The sequence below is a fragment of the Coenobita brevimanus genome, chromosome 86, assembly GCF_032717465.1.
Source record: "Coenobita brevimanus isolate Jiangsu-jjx chromosome 86, ASM3271746v2, whole genome shotgun sequence".
Taxonomy (NCBI): domain Eukaryota; kingdom Metazoa; phylum Arthropoda; class Malacostraca; order Decapoda; family Coenobitidae; genus Coenobita; species Coenobita brevimanus.
This window is the reverse complement of record NC_137039.1, coordinates 28,464,314-28,482,527: the sequence shown is the minus strand read 5'-3', so window position 1 is coordinate 28,482,527 and position 18,214 is coordinate 28,464,314. Positions and strand designations below refer to the sequence as shown.

At 45.3% G+C, this 18,214-nt stretch overlaps 1 protein-coding gene across 1 annotated transcript; it reads left to right on the top strand.

Annotated features, from left to right (window-relative positions):
- The first annotated feature begins 30 nt into the window (after positions 1-30).
- On the top strand, positions 31-17,712 carry LOC145410713 (zinc finger C4H2 domain-containing protein). The gene is made up of 5 exons (XM_080280822.1): positions 31-101; positions 1,638-1,809; positions 2,389-2,567; positions 13,371-13,580; positions 17,583-17,712. Exons 1-5 carry the CDS (start codon positions 31-33, stop codon positions 17,710-17,712), a joined length of 762 nt encoding a protein of 253 aa, XP_080136948.1.
- Positions 17,713-18,214: the final 502 nt, after the last annotated feature.

Genomic DNA, 18,214 nt, shown 5'->3' with positions numbered 1-18,214 from the left:
CTTCATTTGACTTTGATATTGTTTACCAACATGTCAGGCGGTATGGCTGAAGAGAGAGAGCGAGCTGTTTATATGAAGCTAGAGGCCTTAAAAGACATTAGGTATTTCTTTACATCAGGCACTTTTGTAAATTATTGACTCATGCTACCATATCTGATTAGAAATAATGTTTTAACGATGCATGTATGATTTATAATGCTCCGAAAATTTTGACAGACTGATAGAGGGTTAGTTGCAAGGGGAAAGGAGACCAAGAATTAGATGAATAGAAATAACTGAGGTAGAGGGATGGGGTGGAGAGGTATATGAACGATGGATGTGAGTTGGAGAGAGGGCATCTTGATAGCCGAGGAGAGGTTGATATGGAGGCGATTCGTTTGTGATCACCCTATCTGGGAATGAGGTATCTAGGTGTAGAGCGCCTACCGTAGATAGAAAAAGTACGATGAAATCATTCAGGAGCCAGATTTATTGGTGTACCTATGATTATTTTTATATTAAGGACCAGAAAATGAGAATACAGAGTTAAAGCCTCCTGTTACTTACGGTATATAATTCTTAGTTCTGAAGTTATCATAGGTAGCTATTGTATGTTTTTCATAGGGACAACAAGGAAAGGGAAATGCAAATCTTTTCACATGTCCAGTTCTTTTTGCAGAAATTAATCCTAGAGGCTACAAGATATTGACTAAATATATTTGAGAATCCAACCCAAAAATACTATAAGCATTGTTGAAATTTTATGCCATGAAAAATTATGTCTTCTGTTAAAAGAAATGCTGGTAAATTTGGAGTCTGGGGCAGTCAAGGTTATCTTGATTTTTTTTCCTAACCGAACCAACTAACTGATAGAATTTACCGTTAACTAACGTAATCTAATCCAACCTAACCCAAACTAACCTAAGTAGCACAAGTGAGGGATGTGACTTTTCAAAACTGAAGAAATGCCAGAATGCTGACAGCATGGAGCTTGGGTGTTGTGGCATTAACTCTTTGAATATGATTTATATCCTTTTTAATTTAGCCTAGTACTGCTGCCAAATTAACAGAATCTCTGATAGTGAAAGGGTTAAGATCATAGCCAACCCCTCCAATTTAAAAAAGTTTATCTTGAATAGAAGATAATTGTCAGGTAGTAATAAAAAAATGAGACATTTATGGACTCATTGGATGAACTTTTAAGGGATGTAAGGTAATTCCTAGCTGTTAAGCTGAATTATAGCATCAATACCGGTACCGGGTAGTTGTTAAATTTTGCTGCACTACACGAGCCCAACCTAACAAGACCTAACTTAACCATGAGTTGCATTTTTTCCCCTCTTGCCAAGTCTAGGAGTGAAGGATACCAAGAGTAGGACTGAAGTACAAAGTCTTCATGGTTAGGTTAAATCTTGTTAGGATTGCCTTATGTAAAATCTGTAAATAAAGCTGTACAACTAAATTTGCTTGAGCTAAATATATATTTGCCTTTGTACTACAGGGAGTTATGGTATCAGGTATCATAAGATTTTTAGAGTACAGCAATATTTAAAAATAAATATACAGTACTTTCTCCATTGTTTCTAGATAGTTACTGCCTCACCTCATCATTTATGTTGAACTAGACAGAGATGATGATAATAATGTTTTGCACACAGGGCCAAGGTAGTGGCAGTTGAAAGACTGCGAGGACGGCTGGCACAGGAGGTAGAGTTGGTACAGGCAGAGGAAGCCAGTCTGGCTGAGTACCGAGCAGAAATGGAGCTACTGTTGCAGGAGAAGATGGCACATGTTGAGGAGCTGCGGCAAATACATGCTGATATCAATGCCGTGAGCTTTAAATCATTTGCAGTTGTTACTGTTGTCAGTTTGTGTACATCTGAAGGAACTGAGCTGCATGTACAAGTTGAATATCAAATTGTGGTTCCATAAAATACAATGACCCTTACTTGTAATGTAATAGTCCAACTTCTTGGTTAGTGTTCAGATCTACCCTCCATTCTGACTACACTTGGCCATCAGCTGAGCTGAAAGGGGTAGGGATCTCTCTCAAGTGCACCATAATCTTAGTGGACATTTAAGAAGTTGCAGAAGTGTGGTCTCTTTGTATGTTCTAGCATCCTTACTCCATCTTGAGGTTCACTTCATGACATATACAAGCTCTTTTACTCACAAATAGCCATTCCAACACAGTCTCCACATGAACTCTTCACCATTCACTCTAAAAGCCTTCCACACACATACGTGCGTGTATAAAGCGGCGAGTGGGAGTCTGTTATTTCTCCAGTGTAACTGCAAGAAATGGTGTTGTTAAGCCGTGTGGTTCAGTTACCCTTCATGACCACCTGTGACTGAACTCATGTCCTTTCAGACAACAGTCCACTTCTTCAACCACTTAAAATATTTCAGATGGAGAGCATAATAAAATCTGCTGAAGACCTGCGGAACAAGAGCCTGGACCATGCCCGGCGCCTCTATGATGAATATCATCCACTTAAGCAAGAAGTTGGTCGTTTGGCAGCACAGCAGCTTGGGCATGACCTTACCCTACCTAATTTGACCCAAGAGGATGACCCAGTGCCCCCAGAGTGAGTATAGGGGAGGAGTGGGAAGGAAGAGAAACTGAGTAGAAAGAGATATGTAAAGCAAAATAAGGTGTAGTGAAGTCCAGTATGATAGGTTTAATTAGTTTACACATATATATTGTATACAGTAATCCCCATACTTTCCGGACACTCCACTTACCGGACATTGTGGGCCTGGACCTTCGGAACCCTAAAATGGCCAGAAAAACAAAAAATCCCCCCAAAATCCTAATTTTTTCCTACCCGTAATTTGAAATTGCCGCACGGCACCGAACAGCTGGTTTACACCACGGCCCCTTCACCCCTTCTGTCCATCCCCTTCCCCTCTCCCCTGTCAGGGTTTCCACTTGGTATTTTTCATTACCAAATGTGGCCCAATTTGGTAATGAAAAATTTGTTTGGTAATGAATCAGAATGATGCATTACCAAATGGATTTTTCGGATGGATGAGGATACAAAGGATGGAGATGGTGGATTGTTTGCTCTCTCTGATTAATCTACTAGCCAACACAGCATGAAAATAATCAACATGCTGTTCATTATGAGAGGGGTGATTACATGTATTTCTCTGTCTATCTATCTATCTATCTATTGCCAGACGCCTCAATCCCGTATGGGGTGGCCACAAACAAATCTCCTCCACATCGCCCTGTCCCCCGCCATTTCACTGCCCTGCTCCCAGCTCACACCCCCCTCTCTCATATACCTCTCCACCCCATCCCTCCATCTCATCCTCAGCCTCCCCCCCTCCACCTCACTCACATACACTCTCCTCATCAGTCTCTCACCCTCCATCCTCTCCACATGGCCAAACCACGTCAGTGTGCTCCTCCTAATGCTTCCTATCACATCCACATCCACACCACAATGCTCCTTTATATCCTCATTTGTCAGTCTGTCTCTTCATGTGACTCCATAGGCTCCTATTAAATAACTTATTTCCACTGCTCTCGCTCTCGACTTCTGTCCTTCCAACAACATCCAAGCTTCACTTCCATATGTTAGAGTTGGTATCACAATACTGTCATGTAGTAACTTTTTCACTTCCATGCTCACTTCCCTGTTTCTTATCACATGTATATATAATTTGTGAAGAATAAATGCTAGCTTTACTAATTTGGTAATGAAAATTGAGGAGTTTGGTAACATGGCCGTTGCCATCTGACAACTCTGTTTCCCCATCACCAACACTCCCAACAGTTACTGCCTAACTTCAATGGCGAGTAGATGCCTATCGCAATGGAAGCCACACATGCTCATTTTTTGTGAATAAACTGTTATACCTCGCCACTAGACCACACTGGAATTTACAGTGTTGTGCAATGTTAAGAAATTAGAATTTAGAGTGCAAAGGATTAACTGGGGAGTGCAAATTGGCGGTTGAAACTGGTGTGGTGCAGTTAAGAACAATGTGCAGTGTTAAACAATTATAACTCACACTGCAAAGAACTAAGTGCAGCACAACACTGGATCACTGTACATGCTTCAAGAGCATTTTCACCACTGCCAAAACCTTAGAAAAGCTGGCCACAAATGTGCTGTAAGTACCTTGGCTGAGGTACAGTCACTTCTAATTCCTCATTCTTTGGTTCCTTTTCATTTATTTCATGCTATATGTCCAATATTGGTGTGAATAGGGTCTTAAATAGGTTTAAATAGGTGCTATGCATGTCCAGTAGGGAGTTATTTAGGTGGCTTTATATATATATATATATATATATATACCCACCACAAAAAACCTTGATACTCTCCCGTATATGGCTTGAAAACTTCAACATAACATGACTCTGATAGGCGAAAACATCACTTTAAAGTGAGGTGTTTGCCTATGAGAGTTAATATTTTTGACTTTTGTACGTCACTCAAATACTTTACAGGCATCTTGGAATATGTCAGGTGAAAAAATTGTGCTAGGAAGACTTAGGGAAGAAACTGAGAATTTATGCAGCAGGAGCATCAACAAGATACACCCTCCCCTGACAAGAGCTTGGCGAGCACTGGCAAATTTTATGCATCAGTGAGTCTGGGAGTGTTCAGGATGTTGCCAGATGTACATTAACAGCCGGATTAACTCGAGAGATGGTTGGAGTTAAGCCTACCTTAAATGTGTTTTTCTTAGGTCTCAGAGGGGTGATGGGATCAAGGTTTTTTTGCGGAGGGTGTATATATCCATCCATCCATCCATCCAATCCTACATTAGCCCATGAGGAGCGTAGGAGCCTGGGACTAGGCAAGTTGGTCCTGACATTTAAGATGAGAGTGACCAGCCTCACTCATCCCTGAGTGGCATTACATGAGCAATAACCCCAACCATCCCTTGGATATAAACCTACGCCAGCTCAATCCGATTGGAGTGCCGCATTTACCCACTAAACCACCAGGAGCCAAAATTTGGTTATATGGTTACCACCCAGCGTAATAAAAAAATGGTTTCCTGGTGTACAGGAAACCATTTGACTTGTCACTCAGTGTAGAGTCACCCACAGGCAGAAGGAAGTGGAAAGAATGAAGGAAAGAAAGACACAAGAGAGAGTGTAAAGTCACCAGCAGGCAGAAGAAAGAGGAAAGAATGAAGGAAAGAAAGACAGAAGAGTTGTACTACTGTACTCAACTTCTTCAAGAATATCATTGCTTATTCTGATGACACTCTTTGGACAGGGGGACGTGGAGGCGATTGGATTGTGGCCACCCCGAACGGGATTGAGGCGTCTGGCAATATATATATATATATATGGAGCCTCTGTGGTACAGTGGTAAAGTGTGTGTTTTCGCTCACTGGAGAGAGAGGGTTCGCGCCCCGCCAGGGTAATAAAGTTTGGAAGCGTTCTCCTGGCCTTGTACTACTTTGGCGGACACAAGGGGTGCTGTGGTTGAACCAGTGTCACATATTGTAAAGTATGTTTGCACCCAGTCGGCTTGTATGGGCCGATTACACTTGGTTCACAGACTACGCACACATCCAAAACCACTCCAACACTACAGTCACACTTACAAGCACTTCTCATCCTACATACAATCTCTGGCAGACATCCTAAGCCACTTGCTTGAGATACATTGGCTGTATCGTCTCTGCTTTGGTCGGGATAGGCCGGTCCTGCAGTGGACACTCAAACGTCTCATGATGATGATATATATATATATATATATATATATATATATATATATATTTGAGAATCCACTGTATATACAGTGCTCGTCAGAAGTATTCAGCGTTGTCCGCCGGGCGCGCAATACTTATGGCCCAAAAAGAATCACCCATTTTTGGGGGTAAGAATTGAGCCATAAGTTTGAGCTCCGAGCATGACGTCACGGTAGCCTGAGGCCTTCTGACGCGCTGGTTGGTTCCCGCCTCAGTCGCCCACGGGCTGCCTGAGAGAGAGGAACTCCGCCGAGTGTCCCTCTCAAATTGCGCCATTTTTTACCGAGTGTCCCGCAGTGTTTTGGCCTTCAAAACTTTGTTATGGCACCTACCCGTGAACTATCGAGTGAAATCATATCCCAGATCATTGCTCTAAAGGAGGCAGGCCACCACACAAAGGAAATTAGTGAATTAGTTGGTGTGGCACGATCGACAGTGCGTCGTTGGTATGCGCGGTTTTGGGAGGAAAACAGTGGCGAAGTTCCCACAAAGAAACCGAGGTCTGGTAGGCCTAGGAAAACTTCCCCAAGGTCTGTTAATGTTTTAAAACGTGCAGTGGAGTTTAATCCTTGTGTGAGTGCAAGGAAAATTAAGGAGAGCAACCCAGAAGTGTTTGGTGAGGTGTCAGTGAGAACAGTGTCTCGTAGGGTGCATGAGCTTGGTTACACAAGTCACAGGCCTGTGAAAAAGCCTCTTCTCTCTAGCAGCCAGAGAATTCGTAGGCTTGCCTTTGCTATTAAATATCTAAATTGGGGTGAGGAGCAACGGTTGTCAGTGTTGTGGTCTGATGAGGCAACATTTAGTGTTACCTGTAACAGAGGAGCATGCAAAGGTAGTGACCCACTTGACCCACGGTATGTAGAAAGCACAGTTAAACATCCTGATTCACTCATGGTATGGGGTTGTTTCTCAGGGAAGGGTTTGGGGAAGCTTGTTGTACTTCCCAAGAACCTCAGAGTGAATCAGGATGTTTACCTGGAGCTTCTGTGTGATCATTTACCAGACTCCTTCGAGCTAACAGGTGCACGAGTGTTTCAGCAGGACAGTGCACCTGCTCACAAGGCCAAACCGGTCACCAATTGACTTCGTGACTGCGAGGTATCATTCATGACAGACTGGCCAGGAAATTGCCCAGACCTCAACCCGATTGAAAACCTCTGGTACCTCGTAAAGAAGAGTCTCCAAGGGAAGGACGTGAGCTCTCTGCCTAAGCTGGAAGCCGCCATTCGTGACTCCTGGGACAAAATACCCCTCCAGCACCTCAGGAGCCTCGTCCTTTCATTTCCAAGATGTCTCAGGTCCGTGAAGAAACATAAAGGCTACCCTATGAAGCACTAAAGGTAAATAAAATGCATTATTTATATGTTTTTTCAATGTTGAAAGGTTTGTTTCTCAGGAGGGACGCAGGGCGCCCCATACTTCTGACGAGCACTGTATACTGTATATATATATATATACTGTATATGTGGTAGGTGGTGGTGACCATCATCCACCCACTTGATGTAGTGCTGCCTATTTCCTTAGCTTTTATCTTTCTTTTTCTGTGCTTGCCCTCCTCTCTTCCTATTTCTCCTATCTTTCTTGTCACTTCTTATTCCTTTTCTTTACAGGTGGCTTTACATTGAGTGACAAGCCAAATGGTTTCCTGTAAGCCAAGAAACCATTTACAACGCTGGATGGTAACCATATAACCAAATCATACGTGCTCCCTAGTGGGTTGGTGGAGGGTTGGTGCCCCTCCCTGTAAAACAACTAACTCAGTGTCAAACGGCCACCTTTTACGGGATTATGGTGTCTGGCAATAGATAGATATATATATATATATATATATATATATATATATATATATATATACAGTAATCCCTCCAATATCCGACGTAATAGAGCCATAGGCAGGTCCGGATACTTGTCCTGTCCGGATATTGGGCCCCAGCTTTTGGACTTGTACTTATGGACCCTGACTCAGAGAAACACCTATACAACTCCCTCTGGACATGCATAGCACCTATTTAAGACCCAAATCACACCAATAAGGCACATAAAAGACTGAAATATGCAAAAAAAGCATAAAATGAGGTTTTTGAGATAGGTTCGTACAATATTCAACATTCTGGGTACTTACAAGTCCCTGGCTCCTGGACTGGTACTTATGGACCCTAACCTAGCCTAACTCAGAAAAACACCTTCCTACTGCACATGCATAGCTCCTAACACCCTATTCACACCAATAAAGGACATTAAAGAGTGAAATGAGGTGTTTGAGGTAAGTATAGTATGGAAATAAGTACAGTATGAAACATTCTGCCTACTTACAGCAAGTCCATGGCCATCATGATGAATAACCGCCTCCTCTCGGACTGTGACAGTAAGAAGGATTTCCTGAAGCACTTACAGTACACTGTTCATGAAGTCTTGCACTGAACTTAGTCAATCGCACTCAGAAGTCCGTTCTCTTCACAGTGCGCACTCTTGTCTAACTTATGCTCCATTGTAACTTACTGAGTGTTGCACTCTGCACTTTAACTTTTCAAACCCTTCTAACCATTTTCTAAAGCAAAAACAAACAAGTCTGTTTACGTTAAATTTAGTTCAAAAATTGTCTTTTCACTCACAACTGTAAATCCTTAACACAACGCACTGTTTTTTTCACTGCACAACACTGTAAATTCCCATGTGATCTAGTGGAGAAGTTCTTGCTGTTTAATCACTGTCAGAGTCCGAGAGTATCACTGGCAGGTGACCTAGGGGTGCGTCGCTGGGTCGTGGTGATGGCGTATCCACTGCAGACGACTCTGAAGATAGACGCAAACTCACGTCGAGCGGTGACTCCACCGTGGCTGATGTGCCGGGCTGTGGCTCAGAGCATGAGGGCATGTCTTGGGGAGGCAACGGAGTGGAGCCAGGGCTGGGCACAGCGGGGGTCATGGGCCTGAAAAACTGTCAGTCGTTGATTGACGCAAGGAACAACGATTCTGACAATTGATGATGAAAGCACACACTTCCTCCACAAGTCCCAAGGGCCCCATCTCCCTGTCGCAGTCAGGGTGTTCCAGATAGTCAAGTATGAACTCTAGGTGTTTCCGGAGTGCGCTTAGCTTGGGGATGGCTTGAGTAGTGTCATGCTGAGAGGAGTCCGCATCATCGTCGCCATCCATGTCGGAATCTTCAAGCTGGGTACTGACACCTGCAGCTGAAGATGTGATCTCGATATCAGACAATGTCTGATAACCAGGATTGCCCTCGTCATCATCCAACCACTCACTCACATCGTCCACATCAACATCGTCGCCATGCGTACGTAGACATGCATGGAAGTCATCCACGTCAAAACCTAAGAAATCGTACTCCACATCCGTTCCGAGAAGCAAACGAGACCAACCATTTTCTAGAATCTTGACAGGGACTTCCTTCCATGCACTGGCCCAGTTGTAGATTGCAGACTTGATGTTGTAGCGGCAAAGGTTTTCCAAAGTCAGCTGGCCTCGCGTGTCCCGTCCCTCCCTGTGCTCGTCCTCGTCCTCGAGAACAACCATCACCTCATCCAGGAACTTCCTTCGGTATAGGCGCTTTGTTGCCATGATCACTCCTTGGTCCATTGGTTGGATGAGAGCAGTTGTATTAGGTGGCAGAAACATGCACCTAATCCGGCCATTCTCAGCCACCAAGTCCTTGTCGCGCGGGTGGGCAGGTGCATTGTCGAGGAGAAGGAGGGCCTTTACCTGGTCACGCGGGATTCCCAGTGTCTTCGTCTGGTAATATATGACCTCCTTGACGAAGTGGCGGTGGAACCAGTCTTTGAAGATCTGGGCTGTAAACCATGCCTTCAAAGAATGGTACCAGATGACAGGAAGGACATCTATCACCCCACAAAGACACCGAGGCTGCTTTGTACGTCCAACAATAATGGGCTTAAGCCAGTGCATGCCGTTAGCATTGGCACAACACAAAGCAGATATCCGTTGCTTGGAGAGCTAGCGGCCAGGTACATGCTTCTCCGTCTCCTCGGCTAGAGTATTCGTTGGCAAAGAGCGATAGAATAAACCAGCAAGAAATAAAGTCTTATAACCAGTTTACATGATAGGCGTCAGAATATTGCCTTTTTTATCTGTTCGTTTAAGATTTGCTGCACTGATTTTCCACAGTACGGTACTGTATTTGTAAGTTAAATACTGTATTTACTGTTCTGGTATGTAAGTTAAAGCACTTAAATAAAGTTAAAGCATTAAGTAAAGCCTTGTAACCAGTTAACCTGATATATATGATTACCCGTGATCGGCGGGTTCCGAGACAATTCTCTGTCAAGTCAATTCACCGTCAGACAATTCCCCGTCAAAACTTGGACGATTCCCCGTCAGGACAATTCGCTATGACTGCTTAATCGTTTCGTTTTGTTTTCGTTTCATTTTTAAAGGCTCCAACATGCTTGCATGTGTCGGCCTTGGTCACCTAATGGCGGCTTAATAAACTAAATATTTAGCAGTATTTTTCGGTTACTCTAAGTTTTGATGATTCCACAACTTGCACCACCATGTTTGTTTACAAGTGATCAGGTGATGGTGTGTGCTGCATAAGCAGTGACGACAGCTTTGTATTAGGGGTGGTAGTTGGTAGTGTCAGCAGTGGAGGTTGATAATATTAATGTTGATGGTTGATAATTTTAGTGTTGTTTGTTCATAGTGGTTAGAGTTATTAACAATGGCCAATACTGGTGATGGTGGTCGGTGGTGATATTTGGTAGTGCGAAGGTAAGTACTGTGACTTAGCCTACCATGATAGCTTACCAAAGGGTGTCACTCTAAATTTTCATGATTCCTGTACATGAAAATTTCATAACCAGCACATGAATAGTTATGTGAGACATTCAGCTAGGGGGTCTGGGGTTAGCTGCATTTTTTTATTTTTCCCAGATTAGGCCTGCCAAAATTGGGATGCACCTTATATGCTCGTGCGCCTTATATGCCCGAAAATACGTTAAGTTTTACAACACTCCTTCTTGGAGTGGGCATACCAGTTTGTTTGGAAGGTGGCTAGGGGCTGCCTTTGGAGATGTAGGACAGCCAGTGCTCCCACTAGAAGCCCCAGAAATGGAAGTGGAGTCCACAGGACTTGAATCATATGAGGAAGCCATCCCATGCTTCAGATCTGAAGCATCAATGAGCTCTCCAACAACATCCCCAGGTAGGGATGGGACCAGAGGTGAACCATCAGCGTCAGATGTCATCTGGATAGATCCCTCAGCCTGTTGGGCAGAGGGAACAGGAGAGGTGTCAACAAAAGGATCAACAACAGAGACCTTGGGTGGCCGGTCTTCATCTTTAGAGGACTCTGACGAACAACGGTGACGTTTGTCAGGTACAGGTAGAGCCTCGGGCTTACTGGGTAAGACGGGAGAAGGAGCCTAGTCAACATGGACATCTGCCACCACCACAGAAGTGTGCAAGCCGTCAGCCACCAAAGTGGGCGCAGAAACTGTCGGAGTAGCGGTCGGGCAAACATCATTCCGACAAACAGTATTAACCATGGGGAGAGCATTCTGCATATCACAAGTTGAAGGAGTGGGTACTGGAATGAGACCTCTTCCATGTGTTGCCGTCACAGTAGCATCTCCCAACTGAGACGTCTGTGACAACTGATTACCCTGAGAAGCAGCTGGGGCAGCATGAAGTGTTGTCTTGTACAGTGGGACCTTCTTACGATGTGAGAAAGCTGAAGCAAAGGTGACCCCATGGCAGATAAACATCCCTCTGACTCATTCCTTTGCCTCTGCAAAAGAAATCTTCTCATGGGTTCGAATTGACATGACTTCATTCTCAAACTTATACTGGTCACACTGTGTTGATGAAGCTGGGGGAGCACCACGGCAATTGATACACGAGGGGGGATTCGGGCAGTCCATCTCACCATGTGAATTACCACCACAATTAACGCACACTTGTGGGAGACCTTGCATATTCCTACAACAAGACCTGCTGGCATGCCCAAATCTCAGGCAGTGGAAGCACCGCCTAGGTCTTGGCACATATGCCCTAACCCAAAAGCAGTAGTAAGCTACCTTTAAGACATCAGGCAATGTCAACCGATCAAAGGTGACAATCAGTGATGGTATTCCAATCAATATCCCATTTACCTTTTTCTTTATTCTCTCCACCTTCACAACTCCCTGGTCTTTCAGCCCGTCCAGGAGGTCCTCCTGCGAGTACCTAAGGAACTCCTTAGAGAAGACAACACCCAGAGTCTAGTTCAGGGTGGAATGACTGGTGAATGTGACATCACAGGAGGCTAAGCATTTAATGGCATGGATGCGAGCACTTTGGTCAGCATCTCTGGCCTCTATAAGGAGTGACCCATCTGCCTGTGGAACAACCTTTGGGGATGACCCACAAGCCTTGACCAGGTCATGGTGAACCTTAAATGCTTTCTAGTCCCTGAAGGAGGAACCATCAGCCAACTTCAGTACTAGGGATTTCATGTATTGTTCAGGCACAAAGAAGCCAGGGATCGTCTCAGTGAAGGGGGAGAGGGCTTTCTTGGAGGGCTGTGTGCTGCTCCCTCGAAAGAACTCCTTACCCTTGTTGAACTTAAGTGGTTCAGGGTTGGCAGGAGCAGAGACGTGGCTGGTTGTTGGGGACTCGTGGGCCCGGCCACCTGCCACACAAGTACCAAAACTGGGGGGAGATAGCCATAATAGACCAGAGAATAACTTCATTCCCCCACCCTTCCACCCACCATGGAGCCCAGCAAAGGGAGGTTGTATGCCAGAGACAACACCATTGGTGACCCCAGAGGTAGTGGGAGAGTATACGCGGGTAACCACTGGGGGACCTGGGTAAGGATGGCTCCAGGACCGTAAGAGCCCCCAGGCCCCCCAGTGCCCACTTGACCCTAGTCAACACATAACCAACTGATTGACCTAGTCTGGCCCAACCAGGCCCCCCGTCTAGCCAGAATAAGGGACCAAAGAGGTGTCACTCAACCCCCAGAACTCCCATCTCCCAGCATTACGGGATGCCACGCACGGCAAACTTGTGAGAAGGCAACAGTCCCACCCTAGATGGCAAATAGACAGGGCCTAACATCACCAGCAGTCCTCCTCCACCAGTGATGTAGCGGATGCTTGGTCCACGTGGCCAACAAATGCAAAACCCTATAAAGGTAAGCACGCCTCCAAAGTAGGTGGCATAGTCAATCACGCTTCAAGCCCCGCCACCACGTCAAGGTGACCCCCCCCCACAGTGGGGAGAGAGAGAAAGAGAGGGGGAGGGGGAAGAGAGGCAAATAAATAGACTTCCCTTCATTTTACAAAAGTTTGACTATGTCTCATCTTCTATGATTGTTCTGGTTTTCTCTGAGCCATGCAGTTTATTACCTCTGCCAACAAAGTTGGAGGAGGTTATTTGTTCACCTACATTATGTTTGTCTATCTGTTTGTCTAAATTATATCTCCAAAAAATTCTCACTGAATTTCAATGAAATTTTGTCGAAGGGTGGGCTATGGGCCAAGAAAGAATTGATTAAGTTTTGGGGCGGATCCAGATCTGGATCCTTTTGAATGGCAGTGGCATTGGCAGAGGGATGTGCTCTTGGAGTGCTTTCTAGTTCCTCAACTTGTCGTTAATTCTCACCTTTTCCATCCATCATATATTTATAATTCTTTGTTTGTTTTTCAGTTTTTTTGAGAAGGCTGGAGTTGAATGGAGTATGGATCATGATGATATCCGTGGTGGTGGTTTGAGCTTACCTTCCCTGGGGGCTATGAATGCCCCACCCTCATTCCTGTCGCCGCAGGCCCCCCTCCCGGCCCCCCTCCGCACCACCCCACATAAACCCGACCAACGGCCCCTGCCACCCCCACCAGGACCACCCACACCGGCATTTAGGTGAGATCATGGGTTGTATTCATAAGTTTCACCAGGCCTGACCTAACCTAACCTTGTCTAACCAATTCATCATCATCTCATCATCTAATCCAGTGTTCCCTCAGGAGGTGCGTAGGAGCCTAGGACTAGGCAAGTCGATCCTGACATTTAAGGTGAGAGTGCCCGACCTCGCTCATCCCTGAGTGGCATTACGTGAGCAATAAACCCCAACCATCCCTTGGATATAAACTTCCAAAGGCTTGATCCCATTGGAATGCCCTAATCACCCACTAAACCACCTGGTGCCATAATTCGGTTATATGGTTACAGCCTGAACCAAACCCAATGTGGCCTGGCGACCTAATACAGTAATTCCTCGATTATCTGGATGTCCATCATCCAAACAATCCATCATCCAGACGTGATCTGTCTGCTCAGAACCATTATTCATACATTTTCCCATTTTATCCAGACAAACTGATTGCGTCCTGGTGGAAACTGTAGCCGGGTGAACATTTTCACCTGGCTGGGCTGTTTTTTTCATATTGTCACTGCAAGGTGGCCCTGCAGTGGTGATTGCATGTCTCTGGTTGATGGGTCTGCTTGATCATGGTAATTGCTTGGCTGTGATTTATAGGTCTGCTTGACCAGATAGAGTGGTGTTAAACAACAGGAACAGGACCTGGAGCGGTGGCATTTCGTTGTGGGTCTACCCCCCAGAGGCTGTTGAAGAGGAGGACAGCATGGGGGCCAAACCACCACATACCCCTCTGGCCCTTCACGGGGCCCAAGAACCTGGGAGTGGCTTTGGTCGCTTGGGCAAGTACCACACCTCTCAGCACAACACGTACAACACCGCTGTTTTTTCTGCGCTGAGAAATGACTCCCCGGCGGTCATTTCTCGACTACTTCTTCAGCCAGGGACATTGAGAGCAATCCAGGACCCACCAGCAAGTACCGGTACATATGTCCAACATACTTAAAACCTATCATGTCGAGCCGACAGACTAAGGGTTCAGTTCAATGCAATTCCTGCAAGAACTGGACCCATTACACCTGCACAACACTTGCATCCAGAAAACATTACACAAACACCTGGACCTGCTCCCTATGCTCCTTCCCCCCACCCACAACCCCCCCCATCAACCCTGCTCCTACTTCCTCCACACCTCCTCAGCTAAACCCCCCGATTTTTCCTACACCATCCAATCCCTCAACCCCTCCCATTGCACCCCATCCTAATCCACCCCAACCCTTACCTCCACCACAGCCTTCTTTTACCTCCTCCCCTCCACCCACACCACCACCTCCCTCCTGTGCTGCAGCAGCCAACACACATCGCACACACAAGGTCCTTTAGTTAAACGTAGATGACATAAACACCAAAAAACAAGAACTCACACAGTTCATCAAACAACATAACATACACATCACATTGCCATCTTACAAGAAACAAAAGAACACAAAAAACACCTACATTTCACAATTTCACCACCATTTGACAAGACCGGGCCGACGGCGGTGGTGGTGGACTCATCACCCTGGTACACAAATCCATTAACTTCTCGGATACCAGTGCACACACAAAGTCACTTCTCCCCCCACATGACACCACAACAGACGTACAATCAGTTAAAATACGCACTGCCAGTCAGTCTCTGAACATCAGAAACTTCACAAATGGCATCCCCCAAGGATCTGTTTTGCCCCCTACACCCTTTAACCTATACATGCGCAACATACCCACACCCCACACACCACAGATACACATAGCTTCCTATGCAGATGATATAACACTCATATGTACACACCAAAATGCAAACACAGCTGCACACATCCTCCAACCTTACCTCAACACACTACACGAATGGTTCACCACAAACAGGCTCAAAATAGCTCCAGCCAAATCTACAGTGACCCTTCTCACAAACTGGACAGGAGAACACAACTACATTCTACACCTCACCATAAACAACACTCCCCTACCACACACACACACACACACAAAATCCTTGGTGTAACATACAATACATCAGTGTCTTTTAAACAACACATCACAAATATTAAAAATAAAATAACACCAAGATGCAATGCCCTGAGGTCACTTGCCCACACAACATTTGGACACAACAAAGAAACCACCACCACAGTATACAAACAATATATACATTCAGTGATGAATTATGCAAGCCCTGCTTGGGCTTCTAACCTCACCAAAACACACTACAACACTCTACAGACCATACAGAACAAGGCCCTACAAATAATCACAGGCTGCACATCTGCCACACCCACAGACCACCTATATCAAGAAACCAAAGTCCTCAAAGTCAAGGATCACCTAGGCATGAGAAGCACCCAAATTCTCGCTGCAGCCTCCACAAACCCACAACATCCACTACACTACATGGCAACATACCCACACACACCAGGGAACATCAAAACAACACCCAGCACATATCATACACAAATACTGTCATCTCTCCCCCCTCGCCTGCCTCAGACCAGCTTCCAGAAACATATCCATGCTCAGATCACTCGCTGCTCCATTCAGTCATTTAAAGGCAACACACAGCTGCATGCACGGCCTCCTGATATCCACCCCTCTGAATCCTATCTCCCTCGTGAGGACAGGGTCCACCTGGCCAGGCTGGGATGTGGGCATCATCCAGCCCTCTTAAGTTACCAGAAGAGGCTGGACGACTATGTTGCTGATGCATGTCCAGAATGCAACACAGCACCCTATACTATTAAGCACATTATGGAAGACTGCATTGCACACAATCACCTATGCCAACAACACAACATACACTCCTTGAAAGCTCTGTGGGAAAGCCCGGTCTCGGCCATGGCCTTCCTTAGGGACTCGTGGCTGTTCGGCCAGACTGCCTAGGGAACAACTACTACTATTGCTACTACTACAACAGGAACAAGTGTTGTATGCTGTGCTGTAGTGGCCTTTAACCCTGGCTCTAAAAATTAGGATATGTATGAAGGGAGGCCTGTGGATGACTCTACGCTGAGTGACAAGCCTAATGGTTTCCTGTACACCAGGAAACCATTTACTATGCTGGGTGGTAACCATATAACCAAATTTTGGCTCCTGGTGGTTTAGTGGGTATTTTTTTTTTTTTTTTTAATGTGTCCGACTCTGGGCATAGGCTTCACAGCCTGCTATCAAGGCCCAGCAGTCCTCCTACACACCATGCACCTCTACATGCGGCACTCCAATTGGATTCAACTGGTGAAGGTTTATGTCCAAGGGGTGGTTGGGGTTTATTGCTTAGGTAATGCCACTCAGGGATGAGTGAGGCTGGTCACTCTCATCTTAAATGTCAGGACCAACTTCCCTAGCCCCGGGCTCCTACGCTTCTCATGGGGCAGTGTAGGACTGGATGATGAATGAGTGAAAAAAAACGAAGGGAGGTGAGGGAGAAGTCCATTATCCAGATGGATCCACTATCCAGACATGCCTTTGGCTCTATTACATCGAATAATCAAGGGATTACATAACCAAGCCAGACCTAAGCGGTGACCCATCTCATTACCATTATTCTTGAGTGAAAAAGGACTCTACCACAGCAACATATATTTATTGCAAAGTCTGGCTTACAAATGTCTAACATGAGAAGACAGGTGTACTTTCCTGTGCCCATTCAAACTATTTTCGGTGTGTCCGAAAGGGCAGCTGCAGTTTTTAGGGCTGAAGAAACCACTTCCACCAGGCTCTCTGGAATATCTTTTAGTGGTGATGTAGTGACGAATTGTGTGGTGTGATAGTGAGATGCATGAGGTGAGTGTGTTGTGGTGTGGGGGCTGCATTACTTTGAGGCCCTGAGGACATAATGAATTGTGATGTTTGTGTGTGTGTGTGTGTTAGTAATGAAACAGAGAGAAATTGTTTAGGGAAATAGGTTAAGACAATGATGATGATTTTTTAATTTTTACCAACAGACAGCAGCCACCAGAGAAACTTTATGTAACTGAGTAGAATTAAGGTGATGTTTTTATTTTTGCTTACAGACAACAGCCGCCACCAATGAAGTCATGCCTAAGCTGCCACCAACAGATCCACCGCAATGCCCCCATCTGCCCGTTGTGCAAGGCCAAGTCTCGTTCACGCAACCCAAAGAAACCCAAAAAGAAGGACTAAAAAGCAAGTGTTGGGTGTAATTTATTGTTTATTAGGTAGTATTAGTGATTGCAATCCCAGACTCATGTGAACATGAACCCAGTGGACTCCAGGCTGGTTACCCATCTCCTGCAGTCCACCATCCTATTTTGGGGGGATAGGAAGGGAACTGATGGATGTTTGTATAACTAGGCTGCCGAGCCACTGAACCACTCAGTCGTATCAGTGGCACCACGTAAAGGCATCATTCTCCAGAAATAGTTTATATTCTTAAGCTGAGGGAGCCTTTGTATGTGTCTCTGTCTATAGATGAATCTTTGATATGATATGTCAAGAAGGAGAGTGACAGACATGCATAGAATGTGAAGTAGATGCAGTGGAATTGTAGGCAAACTTGATTGTACAGATATTTTAACATGAGTGATGCATGAGACTGAGTGAGGGGAGTAGATGCAAATGTTTGTGGAAAGACTTGGTAAGGTAGGTGGATGAGTGAACAGTTGTAAGACAGGTGCACAGTGGA

Excerpts from the sequence above, each read along its gene's own strand:
- LOC145410713 (XM_080280822.1), top strand. The coding sequence starts at position 31 with ATGTCAGGCGGTATGGCTGAAGAGAGAGAGCGAGCTGTTTATATGAAG. Across the intron at positions 102-1,637 it reads GAGGCCTTAAAAGACATTAG|GGCCAAGGTAGTGGCAGTTG; the intron begins GTATTTCTTTAC and ends TTTTGCACACAG. Across the intron at positions 1,810-2,388 it reads TACATGCTGATATCAATGCC|ATGGAGAGCATAATAAAATC; the intron begins GTGAGCTTTAAA and ends AAAATATTTCAG.